This window comes from Haliotis asinina, chromosome 12 (assembly GCF_037392515.1).
Source record: "Haliotis asinina isolate JCU_RB_2024 chromosome 12, JCU_Hal_asi_v2, whole genome shotgun sequence".
Taxonomy (NCBI): Eukaryota; Metazoa; Mollusca; class Gastropoda; order Lepetellida; family Haliotidae; genus Haliotis; species Haliotis asinina.
The window spans coordinates 10,247,632-10,269,089 of NC_090291.1; the positions used below are offsets into that span (position 1 = coordinate 10,247,632).

At 40.1% G+C, this 21,458-nt stretch overlaps 3 protein-coding genes across 4 annotated transcripts in view; 2 read left to right on the forward strand and 1 right to left on the reverse strand.

Moving 5' to 3' along the window:
- Positions 1-1,249: 1,249 nt before the first annotated feature.
- Positions 1,250-21,458, reverse strand: part of LOC137257721 (protein MTSS 1-like) — a 288,334-nt gene continuing 268,125 nt past the window's right edge. Inside the window, exon 16 of the transcript XR_010954602.1 lies at positions 1,250-1,264. The gene's annotated coding sequence lies outside the window, so the exon portion shown is untranslated. The remainder of the gene's footprint in view (positions 1,265-21,458) is intronic.
- LOC137258847 (neuropilin and tolloid-like protein 1) lies at positions 2,807-7,896 on the forward strand. Of its 2 annotated transcripts, none has more exons than XM_067796544.1 (5): positions 2,807-2,902; positions 4,603-4,839; positions 5,511-5,639; positions 6,392-6,627; positions 7,468-7,896. In XM_067796544.1, exons 2-5 carry the CDS (start codon positions 4,608-4,610, stop codon positions 7,537-7,539), a joined length of 669 nt encoding a protein of 222 aa, XP_067652645.1. In that variant the 5' UTR covers positions 2,807-2,902; positions 4,603-4,607; the 3' UTR covers positions 7,540-7,896. The 2 variants fall into 2 exon arrangements, with proteins under 2 accessions (XP_067652645.1, XP_067652644.1); XM_067796543.1 differs by lacking the exon at positions 2,807-2,902 and adding an exon at positions 3,230-3,307.
- On the forward strand, positions 11,933-19,011 carry LOC137257728 (low-density lipoprotein receptor-related protein 3-like). The gene is made up of 5 exons (XM_067795140.1): positions 11,933-12,280; positions 14,440-14,673; positions 16,408-16,554; positions 17,209-17,435; positions 18,503-19,011. Exons 1-5 carry the CDS (start codon positions 12,205-12,207, stop codon positions 18,560-18,562), a joined length of 744 nt encoding a protein of 247 aa, XP_067651241.1. The 5' UTR covers positions 11,933-12,204; the 3' UTR covers positions 18,563-19,011.

The window sequence follows — 21,458 nt, forward strand, 5'->3', positions numbered from 1 at the left end:
CTGACTAAGGGAGCACAACATCCGACAAAGACGGCCTGGAATACATCCGATTTTGCTCGGTAAAGGAATCCAGATTGGGATGGTGTTCGCTGACGAGTCGAGATTTCATCTGGACAGCTCAGATGACAGGCCAATGGTGTAGTGACGGCGAGGTGAATGGTATGCTGAGGCGTTCGTTGTTCACAATTGACAGTTGGGTGTCATAAGCGTTATGGTATGGGGCAGCATCACATTTCATCGTCAGACACAGCTTGCCATTGGCAATGGCATTCTGACAGTTGTGCCACACAGGAGTGAGATCAATGGGTCTCATGAGCAGCCGTTCATTCATGAGACGTAACATCACGCTTCAACCTATTCACATGTCTCTCTTGTTGTGACAGATGTCCAGAATTCAACATTCCGGTACTCTCCTGCTCAGCTGTTTCTCCGGACCCCCCTATCGTGCATGCATGGGATGAATTGGTCAGACGATTACGTCAAGCCAAGCATCAGTCATTGACGCTAGCTGAATTGGGACAATGGTTGGGTCAGATATGAAACAACATTCCACAAGTTTTCTTCAGCTCCGTGTCGCAACAGACTCGACAATGCGTCGTCGTTGTCAAACCTGCATCAACGCCAAAGGTAGACTTACACAAAACTGAATTTGTGATATGACTTTTCACACTACATCTCTTCAAGAGCGTGTCACGGTGTCAGATATCTATATTATCCTGTCAACAATTAAAAAAGTGATTAAAGAAATCACCCCAAGTCATAACTTCTTTGAGTGGCAACTTTACAGATTAAAGGTCACATGCAACCAAAAAATCAAACATAATTAAAACACAATTATCACTTATTCATAACATCTAATATACATTGCTGCTTGTTAAAAAACAAATAAGCAAAATTATAAGCGTACAATCGCGTTTCAAAAGTGCAATATTTTGTACTAGGGCTTACTTCCCTCGACACGAAGCCCTCGGGAGACCGAACCCAGTCATAGCGGGTGGCTGTGGACTCAAGTGTAATGACGGCTTCCGATTGGCTGTTTCATTTGCTGATACGCTGAGGGTTCATTGTGTGTACAGAAAGATGGTCTGTTTGATGGGCCTTTTATAAGTATGGCTAGTCACAAGAAAGTAAGATTCTTTGTACTTGATGCATCGTTTCAGTATGGATTCATATACCGTTGTCAAACAAAATCATTTACACTAGAAGAAGTTGTTATCCCTAGAGAATGTATATAGAGATGTTGGGTTTTGTAAATACACGTTCTCTGAATTTGAGTTCGATCAAATAAAAAATCATCTCAGCAGAGATGGTGAACTACTGCGTAACTGGAAAGTGTCATTCGTCCAAGTACAAAGTAGGACTTGAAAGAGTTTGCGTCAAATCCAGTCATCCGAAAAAATGGCTGTAGTTTGTTTGCAACCCACAGACATAAAAACTTGTCATGTGTACAAGTATCACACCTGCCTAATTACATAATATGGCAGAGACTGGACGAGTTTAGAGACGAGTCATAAATCAATTTACATTTTTTATGGCGTATGGCCTGATAGGTGTTAAGTTCAAATTGCATGTGGTCAATGAGTGAAGCTGTGTATTGTATATTGTTTTTAGCAGACAGGCAGACAGACTTATAGGTGTGAATAAACCAGACACTGAGCTTTCTCTGTGACAATCAACAAGCTTCTTTATGTAAGGAGTGGATTATTGACTTGTTTGTGTAACACAACCAAGATTAGACCAAGATTCACTGCGCATGCGTTATGGGCGCAGCGCAGCACAGGTGTTGAAACCAGTTTTTCCCCCAGCGCTTTGGGGTGGGTGGGTGGGTTAGTGAACCGTTTGAACTCTGATTTCGCGGGCTTTTTTTCATCGCGTTTTTTCAACTTTATAGGCTGAATTGGCACTTTTCATGATTTGTTTCGGTAAGTGCATACCTAAAGGTATCAGAATCTGCAAAGTTGTGTTTTACGTTGCATGTGACCTTTAACATTTTGTTTCGGTTCAAAATTTACCCTGACAACAATTTAAAAATACAATATAGCAAACTCACCAAAGTCTTGGTGTCAGAGATAATCAACTATGGCAGAATGTCAACACAGCGATCGGTGCGACAGCAGATAATGTAGGTCAGGCGTTGACGGGTTATGACGATCAAGCGTGGAAGTGATGTAACTATTAATGAGTGTGAGTGTGAGTTTCGCCCTCAACACGGCAACCAGCGTTTATATATATTTACTAAGCCATTTCCCGAAAGTTCGGGCACAAACGAACACCAACACTGTAGAATGCACTAGAATAAATCTCCCGGAAGTAGACACATAGAAAACTAGGAGCAGATATATATACCGGAAAACCAGAATGCTAAAAGTGTTTACCAGCTATTAAAACGAAATGTGACCATCATATTTAATATTCAAAACACTAAATTTTGTGACCCAATAATAATTATTACTTAATTAATAAGAAAAATATATAGAAAATACACACTAAAACAGTATGCTTGACAAGGATACAAGAATCTGTATCGAAACGTCGCATTATCTGAATAAAAAAAACGTTGTTAATCATAGAGCTTGTCCTTATACTTGCCCAAATCATGTTATCATCTGTGTGCATTATAAAATGGCATAACAGCAAATGACACACAGTTATTGTTTTTCCAGTAGTATATATTTTAAAGTTCGACTTCAGTGGATAGGTTGACTCAAGGGGCGAGGCGCATATATGTCCCTCTGGCATTTATCTTGGGATCAACTAACAGTTCAAACTGTAAATATGCTTCAGACAGACAGACAGACAGACAGGCAGGCAGGCAGGCAGGCAGGCAGGCAGGCAGGCAGGCAGGCAGGCAGGCAGGCAGGCAGATGAACTTCACGGAGATCATGCATCAAATTCCTTAGAGGTATGTGGAGGATCATCAGTAGAACTGTTAAACAGCATGGAGTATTGCAATTTTGCAAAATCTAGTTTAGAACGGTTGACTGGAGTAAGTGGCAATATTTACACTAGTGAGTCTAAACTTTTGATGGACAGTATAATTAAAGCAATTGTATCAGCATAAGGTAATCCAGTTATCAACTGTCAGATAACACTGCACAGGGCATATGATACATCCTAACCATGTTGTAAAGTGAGACTCCTGTGTAATCTTACATCATGTCGCAATCGGCCGAGTACCTCAACCCACACACCTTATAGTGCACCTTGTCCCAACAAACACAGCAGTTCATCATGGCTTCTTTTTGTCAATGCGTGATGGTTATGTCTCTCTGTGTTCTCCAAGTTAACGGATACACGCCTCGTGTTTGTAAGTATGAAAGAATAGGATAATGTTATGATGATGTTATGAAAATATTTACAGATGTTGCCGCAATAGTTACCCCGGATGTATCGAAAACAAATGTGTCTGGAACTAAAACATTGCCAAATCCTTACATGCTATGAAACCTTGAAACCCATTTTGATTTATCTTTGAGCATGACTGCTTTCCTTTAAATTAACATTATTAAACACAATCATTTTTAAACAGTTTGCAATAATTGTGTTACTAAATACATTTTTATGTTTACAAGTTTTCTAAACCACTGTGCCCTCTTTTTCCTGTTTAAAGGGCTTCCACTGATATGGACAATACTTGTGTGAGGACACATCCAATATAAGACACTGCACACACACAGTTACAGCTGGTCCGAGTAACCTTTGATGGGTGGTGGTTTGGTGTTTGACGCCGCGCTCAGCAATAGCTTGACCATATGCGGCGATCTGTAAGCCTGGACCAGACAATCCACTGATCAACAGCATGTGCACCGATCTACACAACTGGGATACGGTGACATATGTCAACCAAGTCAGCGAGCCTGACCACCTGATCCTGTTACTCTCCTCTCACGACAAGCACGCGTTCCTGAATATCAATTCCAAACCGAATCTTCACAGGTCTATGATGGATGTGATTAGCCATCAAAATGGGTGGTCAGGCTCTATCATCTAAAACGTTGCGGTGCTCATAATATCAATCTCTGGGTCACCTGGTGTTGGCTTGATTTTTAACATATCACACATCTAAATATTACTGCTAATTTTCAAGGATAAACATAGGTCTTTACTTAGATGAGGATGATGATCAAGTTGTGCCTCACCTACTGTACACACAATAAGGACATTGTGTCCACCTGATCTCCATTCGGCTGTTACCCTGACCAATACCCATGGACAACAGATGAGAAATTATGCTATTACATAACCGACCGTAGAATTAGCCAGACCGTTTGTCCTGGAGAAGGAAGGTTGGCGGAACGACTCCATCCACGAAACATAAAAGTCATTTAGCTGTATGGAGATAAACAAAGACTGGTGTGTTTAGAGTATGACATGTCTGTCCATGAATTACTGCAAAATGGTAATATTGACCAGTCATCGCACACGCACACGCACACGCACACGCACACGCACACACGCACACGCACACGCACACACGCGCACATTGCTACAAGAGTAAGTACGCCGATCAATCCAATTTTAAATTACCAATGAATAACCTGAAAACACTTCACTCTAATTTGTCAGGTTAATGGTACAGTTATACAACCGAATTGTTGACAGATTATATGGACCAGCAGTGTACATCGTCCCTGACGGTCAGCAAGGACCTCAGACTGAAACTGACCAAGTACACCAACACCAAGCTGGACATGGGCATGAACTGCTTCCTGATGCTGGACGCCAAGGTTCCGGGAGACAGGCTGATGATAACGATCAGATCTTTCCACACAACATCGTCAACGTATTGCACGAAAAACAGTCTTCAGATTGATGATGAGAATGTCAACCCCCTCAATGGTACAAGGGACATGTTTTCTTTACACTTTTATAGGTATCAGTTGATGAACATTAAATGCTTTCTATGTAACAGTGGAGGAACACTGCATATATTTTAGGCAACATTTGAGGAATATCAATTATATTTTGGGTAGCAGTTGGAGAACAATACATATCTTTTAGATAGCAGTTGAAGAATATCAAATATATTTTAGGTAACATTTGAGGAACATTACATATGTTGAAGTATGTTTTCATGATGTTTAAAAGTACACATGTGGAACACATTTACAAACTGGATACAAAAGGGGCTTCGATTGTATCACGCAAAGATTTTTGCTTTTTTATGCAAAATGTGCAAGTCGGTGCTATTCTGTCAACGAATTACATGATTTTCGATTTAACCTAGTTCTTTCAGCAAAGCTGAAATAAACAAGTCTAGATTTCCTCAGGTTGATCACAGTGGGACTAAGTTTCTTTTTTTCTATCAAGATTATATGATATGCCTATATATCCATAGAAGTGATCCGTTAACATCCGTTAACATATACATTAAAGCTACTATGTACATTGAAGCTATGTACATTGCTTTGCGCCTATTTCAGAGGCTGGTCATTCCAAGACATAAATGGTTGTGATTAATATTTATGATTATTGTAAATATATTTTATTTGTAACATGGTGTATTTCAGGAGATAGCGGTGACTGTGGAGTGGTGACAAACAAAGTCTATACAGCGCCAACAGGGTCTGTGACCTTTAGATTTAAAACTGATTTTGTAACCCAGACTGGCCAATTCGATATCCTTCTGACGGCATTTTGTGAGTAAAGGGTATTTTATTCAATTTATGAATAACGTGTTAATTTAACATCAATCGCACATATACCTCTGTTGTGTGACTTGGAGAAGGATCAACAGTCTGAAGAAACTGTAATCTCATCAAAGCTAGATTTTTAACTACGATATGACATCCCTGGACCCCTCTGTAAAAGTCGTACCCGTGAAGATCCGGGTGAGAATATTAATTGATCTTCAGTAAGCCATGCTTGTCGTAAAAGGCTAGTGTGTAAGTTTCGTTCATGACAGTGAAATATGTTACCGTTGTTAGTTGATAGTTTCCAAGCTTACGTAAGCGTAGACATGCACAAAAAGTAGCCAATGCGACTAACGGGATCAGGTGGTTAGGCTCGCTCCAGTTGTGGAGATCTATGTTCTTGATGCCTTCATTGCCTGTTCCAGACTAGATTATTAACAGACCGCCGCCATATATTTGGAAAAGTGCTGAATGCGGCGTAAAACTAAACTCATTCAGTCATTAGATTACAGTTGTGGGTTTTTGCACTGATTTTTTATAGAATTTTAATATGGCTTTATCCAACAAACAAACACGAACGCACCTAGCACTTTCGACTTGTTATAAAACATTACTTATTACATTCCGTTTATATAAAAATTAAGTGGAAATGGCGCATCACAACTTATGCTTTGGTAAACTGCCTTTTTAGTTTTGATAATTGGTCCTTGTGTTTCTTTCTATTTATTAAGGATTAAATAATATGGATGTATTTACAGCCGACAGTCCGTGCGAATACGGCAGATTCAAGTGTGACAACGATCACTGTGTCAACCCGGACCTAACATGTAACGGCTTCAACGACTGCGGTGACAACTCGGACGAGAACACCGACTGCGGTTCGTTGGGAACAGGCACTATTGCGGGCATAGCTGTAGGAGCAATAGTTTTCATTGTAATCGTGGTGGTCTTGGCTCTCGTCGTCAGACACAGGAGAAGACACTGCGTTACAGACGTGAGTATGGTCAGGGGAGATATGACCATGACAGCTAATTGTAACGCAATGACACGTTATTCAACACGCTTGAAGATCCGGGATAGAATTGATCCTCAGCAACCATACATGTCGTAAGAGATGACAAACGATATCAGGTGGTCAGGCTTACTTACCTGGTTGCCATGACATCTAATCCCAATTGCGTGGATCGATGGTCATGTTCTTGATCACAGTATTGTCTGGTCCACACTCGGTTATTTAGAGACCGTCGCCATTTAGCTGGAATATTGCGGTGCAAAAACAATACAATCTAAGATGAAATATACCTCAACTGTATGTACGAACGGTTCTCAACCACCACCCTTTGTACACTGCAGTGGGGCAGTCGATGTGTATAACTTCAGATTTCACATAGAAGAATCGTATTTGCCCTCCTGTTTAGCAGCAAGCGAGTCACCCGTAATTCTGTAAATGCCAAATTTTATAGTTAGGGACCGACTGTATCATGAGGGTTATTTGGTTAATTTTTTTTATTTCTGTTATGTTTTATTATTTGTTTTCAGAACATAAAACCCAGAATTTTTCACACGAAATCTAAACGTTTGTCCTATTTTAATTACACAGGGGCGATAAGGAACTCTTGTAGTTAAAGCGTTTGCCCGTCTCCTTAGACCCAGGTTCGACTCCCCAAGGAGCCCCTTCTGGTGGCCCCCGCCGTGATAATGTGCTGGAATATTGCTAAAAACTATTAATACCACCTTACATTTAACACACACACACACATATTGGCACTGTTGTGTTTCTTGCAATATTATATGTTTTCTTGATTATCTGTTTAATACATTTTCTCTTTCACAGACCCACTGTTATTCCGACCCACAAGCGGTTGCTCCTGCAGCCTACCCTTCTAACATGCACTATGGGTACTGAGAGACAGCAAGCCACCCTTCCACCCTTTCTCTATAGATATTCATACTCTCAAAAATGGATGGGTCAAATGGATGGATGGATCATGGATGATCACATGGATCACAAATCTACTTCAGTCATTAGACTACCGCTGGAATTTCCTGTGTTCTTGCTGACATGACTCAACTATGGCCACACTGTGCATCGCCTTGTGTCCCAGAATCTTCAGGGGGAATATATAAAGGTTTTATTTTCCTTTCTTTTTGTTTTGGGTTTATTTTTTGTAACTTTAAGTTTAGTTTGTGTTACAATGAAATTCAAATTTCAAATCTTCAAAAGCATTTTGTAGTTGTTGTAATACAAGACAAATCTCATGTATAACAATTTCTTGATTTATTTTTTTCTCATCTATTTCTTGCCCTTTTCTTCGGGTGGATGAAGGAGGGACCTACACGAAGAAAGGGGCAAGAACTAACACAGAAAAATAAATCAAGAAGTCGGTATCCATAAGATGTGTTTTGTATCCAGACTGATAGAATTGCTTAACGTTGTAAATACAGTTAAATTTATGTGCACCAGAGATGCATATTTTGTGATCACACAGGCAAGTATTGTCCATATCAAACAAGAGCGTAATATTACCGGAGTGTTACCCTTTTTCATCATCATCATTCATTCATTCATTCATTCATTCATTCATTCATTCATTCATTCATTCATTTATTTATTTATTTATTTATTTATTTATTATTCATTATTTATTCATTCATTCATTAAAGGGTAATGTGGTTTCCACACGATTATTCAGTTGTTTTATAAGGTACTCATGTAATCTGTGGTCATTCCTGAGAAACACAACGAATTCCCCGATGTTAGAATAGGGAACTGTATGAGTGTTGTCACATCTCCAAGCAGCAGGCTATAGTGGCAAGGCAATACCAGGCAATTAAAACAACTACACACTGCAACTGCCAACCCTTCTTGAACGGGAGCGGTTGGGTAGGCAAATGGTTAAAGAGTCCGCTCATTAGGCTGAAGACCTGGGTTCGATTACCACATGGGTACAATGAATGAGTGAAGCCCATTTCTGATGTGCCCCACCCCTCCCCCAAACTGTGATATTGCTGGAATATTGCGGCGGAAAACCATACCCACTCACTCTTGCACAGAATCCCTGTCCGGACGCTTACATGTGGGAAAATTATTCAGTTATTGAAATGGTTGTACTATTCGCGGAGTAACGTCCGTTGAGCATGCCAGGAACCTATGTTCATAGACACAGAAGTGGCAGCATAACACCCGTAGGTTTCACCAGCAAGGACCTGCATTGCTTCGAATCTTTTTCCCACAGTAATCAGATGAGATACGACCTGTGTCTTGTTCCAAGCAGCCTTAATTATATGAACCTCAATTAGTAACTCACTCGGAAAGGTAACGTTCGAGCGGATAGGTTCCGGTGTTTTCCTGATTTATAATAGTGGGAGCGAATGTTCGAAATCGAAATCCACAAATAAACAATTATTACACAACTCAGATTATAATCGAACATTTATCAATACACGTTAGATAAGTTCATAAGCAATGTCGCAATGGACAGTAACCGAGTGTACTTTGAACAGAATTAGACTTTGAAATGATTTCCAGCTACACCAGAGAGTGTCTGTTTCATGTGGGAGGGAAGCCCGCAGTGACGCAAGTCAGGTGTGGAAGGTATGAGCGGCTGTATATTACAATGCTAAAACATACTGTGGGCGAATGGACATTTTAACCCACGACCATGCGTTTCGGGCATTCCTGACCCACTCGTGTTTTTCCGGGACAAGCCGAATAGCGTCTTCTTTGAGTCTACGGAAAGCGGCGAGTGATGACGAATGGTGTTTTGGTAGTAGCCAAGGGACACAACGAATAGCGGTGCGTGGGGCACTCGTGTCCGGAACATTATAATATCGAATAATTCAAAGCGGGTTCAAATAATTTGGATATTGTTTTGTATCCTGCCGATTTACTCTTGCGTTGGTGTTTATATTCAACAGGCAATAAACAAAAAGTTAGAACAATAAAGTTTTCAGAAACAGCTGCCACTGTATAAGACAAGGTAACACCGACGTCTGGGAGATAACCAGATTCTAACATACGGGCCAAATATTTGACATTAATGTGTCTCGGTCTGTATTTCTATATGTGTGTAGAGGTTAGTCGGTACATGATTGAGTGTACCCACGGGATATATCGATGTCCCTGGCATAAATGTCAGATAATGGATATGCCAATTGTATTATGGCGAACTAAGTCTATTTTATAATATTATATACATATTTGCAGAATGTAGTTCCTGTTAGTTTAGTTCGTCTGTATAATTATCCAAGTTAATCGAAATGGTTTTATCATCATCCATAATAGTTGATAAAAAGTGTCAAAGATTGCTTCATAACACTCGTAGTGGCGAGACAGTCTAATGGTTAGACCGTTCGCGTGTCGATGCGAGTTCGAATCCCCCCTTGGGTAGATTGTGTGAAGCTATTTGGGTGTCACCCGCCGTGATATTGCAGGAATATTGCTGGAATATTGCTGGAATATTGCTGGAATATTGCTGGTATATTGCTGGAATATTGCTGGAATATTGCTGGTATATTGCTGGAATATTGCTGGAATATTGCTGGAATATTGCTGGTATATTGCTGGAATATTGCTATAAATATTGGAATAAGTGGCGCAAAACCAAACTCACCCACAACGTCACTCATCATGACGTTGACGTTAAATCATCATGGACGTCGAAATCAAGGCTTCCATTTGGCTGTTTGATAACGCGGATACCCATATCCTACACATGCAGATCCCACATGGAAGTAGCTCTGGGGTATTAGACAGAACACTGGTAAATCGTTCGAATTCATCAACGTCATCTTCTCCCGATTATCGATCGATGAGAGAGAGAATTGGTTCAACATCACACTGCTGCGTTAGAAATACCTGCCTTCCCCACCTCCCGGGACAAGTTATATTTAACATGGACTGCCAGATTCTCTAATTAACCTGCCCGTTAAAATATAGACATGTATATGAAGATATTCATCACATTTCAGGATAATAAATTATTTTAAATTCCCTATGAAATAAACGGTTAATTCTTTTCTTGCACTGGCATGAGTTTTTTTCAATATTTCACAAATCTAAATTGATTTTAATTTATACTAAGTAAATTGGTATTTTTTGTATGCAGTTATATTATTGTCATGGATGGAAAGTTTCATACCTAACTAGCCCTGTTGGCTGAAATTTCTCTATGAAGTGTCCATATTAATGTCGTCATACCAATTACAAATGATACCGGTTTGTTTCAGTATGGACTAGATTGTTGGTCAGTGTTAAACTGGTTCATTACACAATTCTGAAACCAGTTTTCTACTTACACAAAACGTTTGGCAATAACCAGTTTAGCACGGCAGTTGACATGGAACGTTAAGATCAAATATGTATTTACTTAATGAATATATATTGCACCCCAGAAAGGAGCAGTTTTTGTTCTGTTGCCATAATGTCTAGTTCAATGGAGAAACTCACAATTCAGTATCTTTTAAAAAAAGGCATCCTGAAACCAGCATTTACCTTATTTTCAGGAGAATTCCAACTTGAAAATTTAAAAACAAAAAATCCAAACCATCTAAAGGCACCAGTTGACCAATGGAATAATTTTTCTAGGTTCATAAACAAATATTCAGCGGTTTCGGTCTACTCAGAGAGAGGACTAGACAGATTCGTTAACATATCCTATATTTCCTCTCTTTATAAACAGGGGAACAAAAATTCTTGTCAAGGGCAGTGTAAACTGACATCAAAGGTAATGAGTTTCCTACTGCACTCTCTTATCATGCAAGATCATCCATACCTCTTAAAAATGTGTTTGATTTTGGTTGTGTTTTATTTATTTATTTATTTATTTATTTATTTATTTATTTATTTATTTATTTATTTATTTATTTATTTATTTATTTATTTATTTATCACCTCATCTCGTCTCGTCTCAGCGTGCAATGGTATGTTGTGCTACGGTCTAGATTATTCACATGAAATCTATTCTCAACAATCAGGATGACTGACACCTGCGATAACGAAATCGAACAACTCTCACTTGAAAAAAATATATAGCTCAGTATATAACTAACATAAATAGCATATGTATCACATTTGATGTGCGTGACGGCCGTTTAACAAATGCTTTCTAACTATATTTCGATTTCCTGAGATACAATCATGCTGGTCAACAGTTTGAAGTACGAATGAGTTCTCGTTACTGTCTCTGAATCTACTTCCGGTGTCACAGAGGTCATGTTCATCCAATCAAATCTTATACCATCATTGTGACGTATGGCTTTTGAATTATTATCTTATCACCTATATCTTCACCGCGTGGGTTATTAATGTATATTGCAATAGAATCATGAAATGTGTTCATAATTACATATCTTCACGTCTCATAGCCTATTAGTTTTTCAACAAGACTTTGGATCCCGACCTGTATGTGATGGCCTCGATAACATTGTAGGTATACCTATGTTATCGTGTGTCTCTTAACCCAGGGCTACGTCACGTGGGGCCACGCTGTGATATATATCAGGATTATGCGACAACAAATATTGATGTGAACAATAGAAGATTCCAAAACAAATACGTACGTACAGGATAATGGTCCCGCCCTCTCTGTGTTTCGCTGTTGCAACGCTCTGGATGACGATCTCTGAAGCTCACTCTCCTCACATCTGTGAGTACTTTGGGGTTTCCGCATAGCTCAGTACATAGTAAAAATACAATCTGCTCCATTAGTCTTAGGTTATTAAAATAAAGTATAGAATTATCGAAGAAATGGTTTTGTCCAAATATAATAGGGTGCCAAAGGTAGAAGAGACACGCTTATCCTATTTGTCAGCACTGGTGATTTTCATTCATTCATTCATTCATTCATTCATTCATTCATTCATTCATTCATGCATGCATTATCTTCTTTTCTTATGCTAAAAATGGTAACAGTTTCGTCAGATAATCTGTTAAATATTCATATAATAGTAGCCTCGTTTAAGTCGTTCTGAGGACACTAATTCACCTATCAACGTAAAACATTTATTCATCTAGGCGTTTCAGATCAACTGACAGATAAATAAAGTTATTCTAATGATTATATACCATTCAAAAAAAGTAGGGGATATTGGATGTACAAGATTGATAAAATGCACATGATATAACCAAGGAGGAAACTGATGAAGAAACAATATTGGAAAATGTGACAATTTTATTCCATTTCTTTGGAAATGTTTCATCTGTCGGTCAGCTTGTATTTAGGAAGGGAAATGAAAATATTATAGATAGACTGTACAATAATAAAGCAATTTTTGTGATAACATACTGAATGGGTCAGTGGGTATTCTTGGTAGGAACAAGTCCCAAAAAGCCTTATCCTACGCGACATAACGGGTGGGGAGGTCAGACAATGTGATTTGTTTGACAGCATGTTTATGACGTGCTCATTACATCAACTACTGGGTTAGCTGGTCAATACTCGACTGCTACAGGCCACCGCCGTACAGCTGGAATGTCGCTGGATGTGGGTTCAGCAACAAACTTACACATTTAATGGTTCTTGAGAATGAGTAATTCGATGCCTCACTTACGACAAACATGGGTGGCTGAAGAACAATTCTCATCCCGATGTTCATTGGTCTGATAATTAGTGCTTCATAAAAGTGATAATTAGTGCTTCATAAAAGTGATAATTAGTGCTTCACAACACATGACTGCTTGAGAGAGTTAGATAACTGTGTATATGCATCTTTTTACAATGATCGTTCGATACTTATACCAGCATCGAGCAAGTGATATAGATAAAGAGATTATGTGCGTGTGGATATGATGGCAGACTGGTACAACAGTAGAGGTTGAAGCAAACAACAAACAAAGAGGTTCTTATATAGAGAGAGTTTTCTCCTTTGTGCATCCCGCCAACTCCAAAAGGTTGAAGACCTTTATCAAGATATACCGAAATAGTTTCAGTCATACTGGACAGCAAAAGAAACGCAACGTTTTGTCTTTTTTATTGATTTTATTTATTTGGTTTTGCTGTGGTTGTTGTTGTTGTTGTTGTTGTTTGGGTTTTGTTTTTGTTTTTGCTGTTCAGTATATTAGTCGGGGATTTCTCATGGTTATTAAGAAGGGGTGGTATTTCTTCCTACTTTGAGAGTATATTTTGCAATCGCAATAGTGGATCAAAGGATGTTAAGATATATAAGTTACACATTTAAAAGATTTTTCAAAATAACTTCGGGCGAAAATTGTAACTCAAAATTGCAGGATGTTAAATGTCTGATTACCGATATATATAAGTGTTTACTTATATCAGTTCATATGAGCAGACACGCGGCTGAGATTGTATCTAACATTAAAATTCACGTTTACTTTTCATATACATCTCTGAACACTGTACTACCATTAGACTTGCAGTACAGCGGTGACATTAGCATTGTGACGTCATTCAGTTCATGACGTCTTAGCATTGTCAAGACATTGTACAAAATCCATTCTACCATGACTCCAGTGAATGCTGGATTGTTATTGGTTAATCAAAGTCATTTAGAGGTACATCATTATACAGCTCTGATTTTTCAACACCTTATGTATTTCTTAATAACGCGGTTCTGGTGGAATGGAGATAAAATTACTGTGTTGGAAAATCACACTACGCGTTCGCTTTTAAAGCAAATTTAGAGCTATTATCATTTCGCGATATATCTCTGATGTTCCAACAGCATGTACATCTCCTAATTGTCAAAGTTAAAAAACTCTTAGGAAAAATCGTATTATCTCATACGAACAACATCTCTTTTGGGACAAGGGTTTGCATGATAAATTTGGATGTGTGTGTGTTACCAGATTACATGCACGATGAGTGCGGATCTAGTACCACTGTCACCAATGATGTAAGAGTACAGCTAACGTCCAACACCCGCCTGCTACTCAACTGGAACTGCTCCACAACTCTAGAGGCGGATACAGAAGGTGATCAGCTGCTGGTCCAGATCAGAAATCTGAACACATCACCGTCTGTCAACTGCAGTGAAAACCGTTTGAATATAATCGGTACTGATGGACACACAGAATTAAATGGTTAGTTCTATTATATTAATTCCATACGTAATCCTGTGCTGGTGGAGTAGAGTTACAAGGGATGATCCTGGGTAATTCACATAATCTAATGATGCATGTTTGTTGTTTAATGCCGCACTGGGTAATATTTCTGTTATCTGGCGTCGACCTGTGAATAATGTAATCTGGAAGACACAATCCGATGGTTGACTCATGAGCACCGATCTGGAACCAGGATACGGTTACAACGTGGCATGCGTTAGCAATATTAACCTGATCCGCCCATGACGTAAGCCGCGTCCTCCGAGAAACAAAGAAGCAATGATTGGTGAAGACCAATTTTCACTTGCAACTTCACGGGTCCATATTTGTATGGATTTCGGCGAATTGTATGACGACGGGGTCTAGGTCTGCTAGTATTAATTTGCCGGGTTAGAATATAGGCCTCCAGCAAACCATGCTTGTCGTAAGATGGCGACCTAGGGAATCGGGTGGTCAGACTCGCTGACTTGGTTGACACATGTCATCGGTTCCGCAGATTGATGATCGTGTTGTTGATCACTGGATTGTCTAGCGCAGACGCGATTATTCGCAGAGCGCCGCCATTTAGCTGCAATATTGCTGAGTGCGGCGTAAAACTAAACTCACTCACTCACTCACTCAAGCACCAAACAATTAAAATGACATCTGTGGTTGCTGGTATAGCATCAGTCCCGGAAGTTGAGGAAGTTTCCCCGCCTTCTGTTGTAATTACTATAAGGAAATGATCACAAGATTTACAAATTTGTTCGTCGCAGACTTGAAACTGCCGTTAAATAATTATCACCTATATTTTTTGGGACAAATTTCATTTTATCGCCATTTGACTGACACGTACCCACCGCTCTTCCCAAAATTCTTATACAGAATTACGCGACTTTTAACATGCGCTTCCTGCCCGTGAAAGGTAGATAATCGTGAGGAAGACGGGCAACCGTGAGAAACGAAGATAGCCTTGAAATTCGTTTATTGATACGATTCGTGAACCTGTCCTAGCTATAACAGTGAGTGAGTGAGTGAGTTTAGTTTTACGTCGCACTTAGCAATATTCAAGCTATATGGCGACGGTCTGTAAATAATCGAGTCTGGACCAGACAATCCAGTGATCAACAACATGAGCATCGATCTGCGCAATGGGGAACCGATGACATGTGTCAACCAAGTCAGCTAGTCTGACCACCCGATCCCGTTAGTCGCCTCTTACGACAAGCATAGTCACCTTTTATGGCAAGCATGGGTTGCTGAAGGCCTATTCTACCCCGGGACCTTCACGGGTTCCTAGCTATAACAAACCACTTTGGAATTTGGAGGGTATGGGTAAGATCTTACACCGGTCATTTTTGACACGAATAAGTAGGCATCTTAAGAGACACAATTAATCCTTTCTGATGAAGTTAAAGACAATTCTGATCAGAGTTAAATTTTTAAATTCATGTTTGCCCTGATCTTGTTTCAAAGGTGGGGGAGGTGGGGTGTGTTAGGTATGAATTAACCAAGCTCATACTTTGTATTCGCCGAAACGTCCTGAGTGCATCTTGTGGCCAGGGTGCCGTTGTACAAATCGATCTTAGCGCTAAGGTGATCGTAACTCCCATACCTTAACGTAGACTTACGACTGTCGTAGCGCTAAACTTTGTTTAACGTCACTCTCACTTTTTTTAGATCGTGCCTCTCTTCACACATCATACCCTTTACAGTATATCTTCGTTATTCCAGGAGAGCACGGGGACTGTGGTTCCACACCATCAACAAGGAGTTTTGTCACCGATGGAAATTCAGTAACGTTTGTTTTCAGCACAGATGGCACCACCCAAAATGGCCAGTTCGACATCCTCGTGACATCCTTCAGTCTATCTATTAATGGTACGTGTATGGATATCAAGGAAATTTCAACTGGAATAGATGATACGTCATTGCCAGTTTTATGTGTTTCCGTGCCTCACACTCCAAACCAGTCAAATTCAACAAACAAGCATTATTTACATTCTTCCTTGAAACAGAAAATGGCGCCATGGATGTATATATTTTTACATGGTAACTTGCCGTTTACGACTAAAGCATATATTTCAGATATTAATCGCAGATGACACGCATCATAGCCTTAACGCGTAGTATTTACAGGTGTACAGTGACAATTTCAATGTATCTGTTTATTTTAATTTAGATCCCGTGAATAACTATAGTGTTTCCCCTATGCATTTTAGCAGGGTGCAGGCACGGTACCCTGTCTTTTAAATTTGGTGACCAGCTCTTCTTTTAATACAATATTAATAACACTTGTTTATTTTTATTTTCTATTTCATAGACTGAGAAATAATCCTTCGTTTTATATCATAATCCTTCAAACATCAAAAGAATTTATTCAGGACATGTACGCTGTACATATCACAGGATTACCTAGAGATGAAGCGACAATTTTGATATTTCTATTTGAATATTTTATGATAATATGATATGATGAACAATAAGTGTATTTTGCATCTACATTAACCTATTCAACTTTTATTCATTATACAGGTACATGCTCCAATGATCGCTTCCTTTGCGACAACAACCGATGCGTAAGCTGGGACGTTACCTGCAACGGCTTCAACGACTGTGGCGATAACAGTGATGAACTCGACTCTTGTGGTCTCGGTGTCGCTGCCATAAGTGGATTAGCTGTTGGGTCGCTTATATGCTTCGTCATAGTCTTCCTTGTCATTGTCGCTAAAGTGAGACGGAAGAGATTCAAGAGGCTTCGGGTAAATATAAATGTAGTCGAGTTACGGGTGGAATGGGCGAAATAGGCGCGGTTTTGTGTCGGGGTGGATGGGTGGTTGGATGGATGGCTGAATGTTTTCGTAGGTAGGGCGAGTGATGGTGATGAGGTGAGTGGTTAGATGGGTGGGTGGTAGCTTGGGCGGGTGTGTGGTTAGATGGGTGGGTGGTAGCTTTCTCGGGTGAGTGGTTAGATGGGTGGGTGGTAGCTTTCCCGGGTGAGTGGTTAGATGGGTTGGCGGGCGGTAAGTTTGATGATTGAGTGGTTAAATGGTCAGGGGGGTGGTAGGATGGGTGGGTGAGTGGTTAGAATGGCTGGTTGATAGGGTGGTCGGGTGAGTGGTCAGATTGGTTGGTGGGCGGTGGGACTGGTGGATGACTTGTCGGACTGGATGAGTGGGTAAGTACCAGGACTGGTTGGTAGGGTGAGTGAGAGTGAGTGAGTGAGAGAGTGGGTTGTGGGATGTACGAGGGAGTGAATGGCCAGAGGGCGAGTAATCAGCATCACTGCAGCTGTACCCACATATCGTAGCAAGGGGAATAAGTGGTTAATATCACAAGCACAGAACCATACTGTCCAGGTCCAAGGGACAAGCGTTCTGGACCTCAATCTGACCGGTTAATGAAAAGGACTGGGCAAACATTCATACGTTTGAAGATTTCAACCATGTGATTTTTGAACGGTAGGGTATGTCATGTTCACCCTTTGAGCAAACACCCAGTCATATTAACCACTCCAAAAACAAAGGTTACCTGTTCCGACCAGGTGTGGGATGCTTGGAATTCTCCAATATTTAAGATTTATATCTGTGTAAAGAGCCTTACATATGTAAACGTATTTAGTTTGATACTACCAGAGACGGCTGGGTAGCCTAGAGGTTAAGGCGTTCGCTTGTCACGTCGAAGGCCGGGTTCGATTCTTCACATGGGTGCAATGTGTAAAGCACATTTTTGGTGTTCCCCTTCCCCGTGATATTATTGGAATAGTGTTAGTAGCGGCTTCAAACAATACTCACTCACTCACTGATACTACTATTTCACCAATTTTCAGGCCAGAATACCAACTGATGTCCAGACGAAGCCTCGATACGGAAGCTTATTCAACAGATGAAATCAGTCCCCTGACCAGTGGCTCTCATCCGAACAAGACGTGATTACATGAACAGATACCAAGCTAAACTGACTACTGAGAAGAACATTGAACAGTAGGCAGGTTCCTTGCAGTGCAGATCCTACATATGTGGTTGCTCCTGTTTCAGAATATGAACTGACCGCATTGTGTCCATACTTAGTGTGTGAGAGAGAGTGAGGGAGGGGTGTTTGTGTCTGTATGTGTGTGAGTGCGTGTGTATGAGGTATGTGTGCTTGCTTGCGCGCGCGTGTGTGTTTGTGTGTGTGTGTTTGTGTGTGTGCTTTTTTGTTTGTTTGTTTTTTTGTTTGTTTGTTTGTTTGTTGTTTTTGTTTGTTTGTTTGTTGTTTGTTTGTTTTTGTGTGTGTGTGTGTGATATGTATTCCTGTACATATCAACCTGTATACAGTAAAGAATGATTCCAAATGCAACTAGCTGGTGTTGACTATTCAAATAAAGGCGTGCACTGGCCGCCTGTACACCTGAACTTATCTCTCCTTACACTTTCATGCCGTTTTCTGATTGACCAAACAATTTACCCCGCTTACAAGTGAATACAATTTACAAGGTTACCCGCTGGAAATGCCGAGCTGTGGGGTTTCGTGTCAGTCGTGTTGCCTAACTCCGGTACTCCTTATCATGATCCAGTATCCGTGATTCAAACAGTTCAAGGGGCAGTGTGGTCACCTAGTGGTTACAGCGTTCGCCCGTTACGCCATAGACACGGGTTCAATTCCCCACATGGGTGCAATGTGTGAAGCCCATTTCTGGTGTTCCCCGCCTCGATATTGCTGGAATATTGCTAAAAGCGGAGTAAAACTACACTCACTCACTCACTCACTCACTCACTCACTCACTCACTCAAATAGTTCAAAATTAACATTGAGGTGTTCGGTAAGATAAACACGTTGTTTTCCGGTCCCTCGGGGCCCATGGGTTGATGTACCCTCCATGTTTGTTCGTGTTCATCTCTCCTTTCGTATTCAGGGAACATAAACAAACATCGAGGGTACATCAACCCATGCACCTCCCGTGACCAATGAGCAACTTATATTGGTGTACATGTTACAGTAAAATATATATAATGAGCAAATATATGGAAGAACCTAACACAAGTGTCCACTGATATCAAATACATCATCACGAGTTGATAACGTAACAAATATTTTTACCTTTATCAACAAGTGTTGATATAACTGACATCAGTATACACGAGGGTGAGATTCTGTTTGTCATGCAAAATCATTCTTCATTAGTTTTTCAATGAAAAATGTACATCTCTGAACACAGTACTGCCATTGGATTTGCAGTGCAGTGATGTCATAGCATTGTGACGTCATCAACTTCATGACGTCATAGCATTGTCAGGTAATTGTACAAACTCTGCTGTCAAAACGATATCTCCTAGCACCGGGTCGCTGTTCCGGTAAGTAGCTCAACGCCCTTGACATGTGAGGTGTTGTTGTGACTTGAAATAATGACAGCTCTTATAGACAACTGTCTTATTATCGAGTGATAAATTATGACATTTTAGATCCTCAATGGTAGAATAGTTATAAAGCCTCATACCAAACTGGAAGCGGATAGCACTTATAGTTTTAAAGTAAAGTTACCAAACACCGTCCTGAAACATTTTCTGCCAGACTAACACGTGTTCGGTAGTATGACATAGAACAATCAAAATACGATTCGCACGAGGAAATTGAACTTTTCAATATTTAGACGACAAGCTGTTTCCTTTTTGTTTCAAATGGAATGTTTCTGGAGGCCGTTCCCATATATGCAAATTTGGGTCATTTGTCAGGTCAGGGCTCATCTAATACTGACGCAGCACTGAATTCAACACTGATTCTTTACTCATATTTAACGAAATCATGATGAGACCAAGAATGGGCCATAAACAAAGATTTTTGAACTTTTCGTGTTATCATTGGTATTTCCGGCTATCTTATCTGTTTGGGTGGATGAAATGAGTTCGAGACAAAGTGTAATTTGAGGTGTCTAGTTAAAGGTACCAGGAAAATAATGACGGAAAATGTGGTAGACGATTTCGCAAGCTTTGAATGTCGAGTTGGAGACCAGATGGTGGTATGAGAAAATATATGACGGGAGTACTTTTGTATCTTTTGTTGCATGTGCGATAAAATGTCGCATATATTAATTTACTGACAGGAAACAGTTTATATTCCTGCACTACAGTGAACACGCCAACGTACAGTCTGAAGGAAGTGTTTTTTGTTGTATGAATAGTTTTTCTTAGACTGCAAACACAAATGTCAAATTAGTTAATAGCTGCATTCGTTTATGCGATGTCTAACTGACCCGTGAAGATCCAGATTAGAATTGATCTTCAACAACTCTTGCTTTCGTAGCGACTAAAGGGATTGGGTGGTCAGACTCGCTGTCTTGGTTGACACGTATTATCATATGCCTATCGCGTAGATCGATGCTCACGATGTTGACCACTGGCTTGTTTGGTTCAACGCGATTATTTATAGACCACAGTCCTGTAGCTGGAATATTGGAGTATTGTTGTGGAGCGTTAAACAAACAAATGCTGTCTAATGTAGCCTGACCCCTATGCTTCTATCCTGTAGGGATTCCTCACAACAGGTTCAGGCCACACTGACCAATAATGTTTGCTTGTAAAAAGAACAAAATAGTTAAGGTTAACCTGTTTGGGTAGCTTGTTTCATTGTGTGTCGTCATAGCCTGTCGGTGTGGGGCGTTGCTCACAATATCAGTCACTGGTTTGTCTAGTGCGGATCCCCTTAGTATCGTTGCATTACTCATAAGCTAACGTACTGTATTATCGTTTATAAATGGGAGGCAAACATACAAATACAATGACCGATGGTTTGTTTGTTTATAGTTTAAC

Excerpts from the sequence above, each read along its gene's own strand:
- LOC137258847 (XM_067796543.1), top strand. The coding sequence starts at position 3,232 with ATGGCTTCTTTTTGTCAATGCGTGATGGTTATGTCTCTCTGTGTTCTC. Across the intron at positions 3,308-4,602 it reads CGGATACACGCCTCGTGTTT|ATTATATGGACCAGCAGTGT; the intron begins GTAAGTATGAAA and ends AATTGTTGACAG. Across the intron at positions 5,640-6,391 it reads TATCCTTCTGACGGCATTTT|CCGACAGTCCGTGCGAATAC; the intron begins GTGAGTAAAGGG and ends ATGTATTTACAG.
- LOC137257728 (XM_067795140.1), top strand. The coding sequence starts at position 12,205 with ATGGTCCCGCCCTCTCTGTGTTTCGCTGTTGCAACGCTCTGGATGACG. Across the intron at positions 14,674-16,407 it reads TGGACACACAGAATTAAATG|GAGAGCACGGGGACTGTGGT; the intron begins GTTAGTTCTATT and ends TCGTTATTCCAG. Across the intron at positions 17,436-18,502 it reads AGAGATTCAAGAGGCTTCGG|GCCAGAATACCAACTGATGT; the intron begins GTAAATATAAAT and ends ACCAATTTTCAG.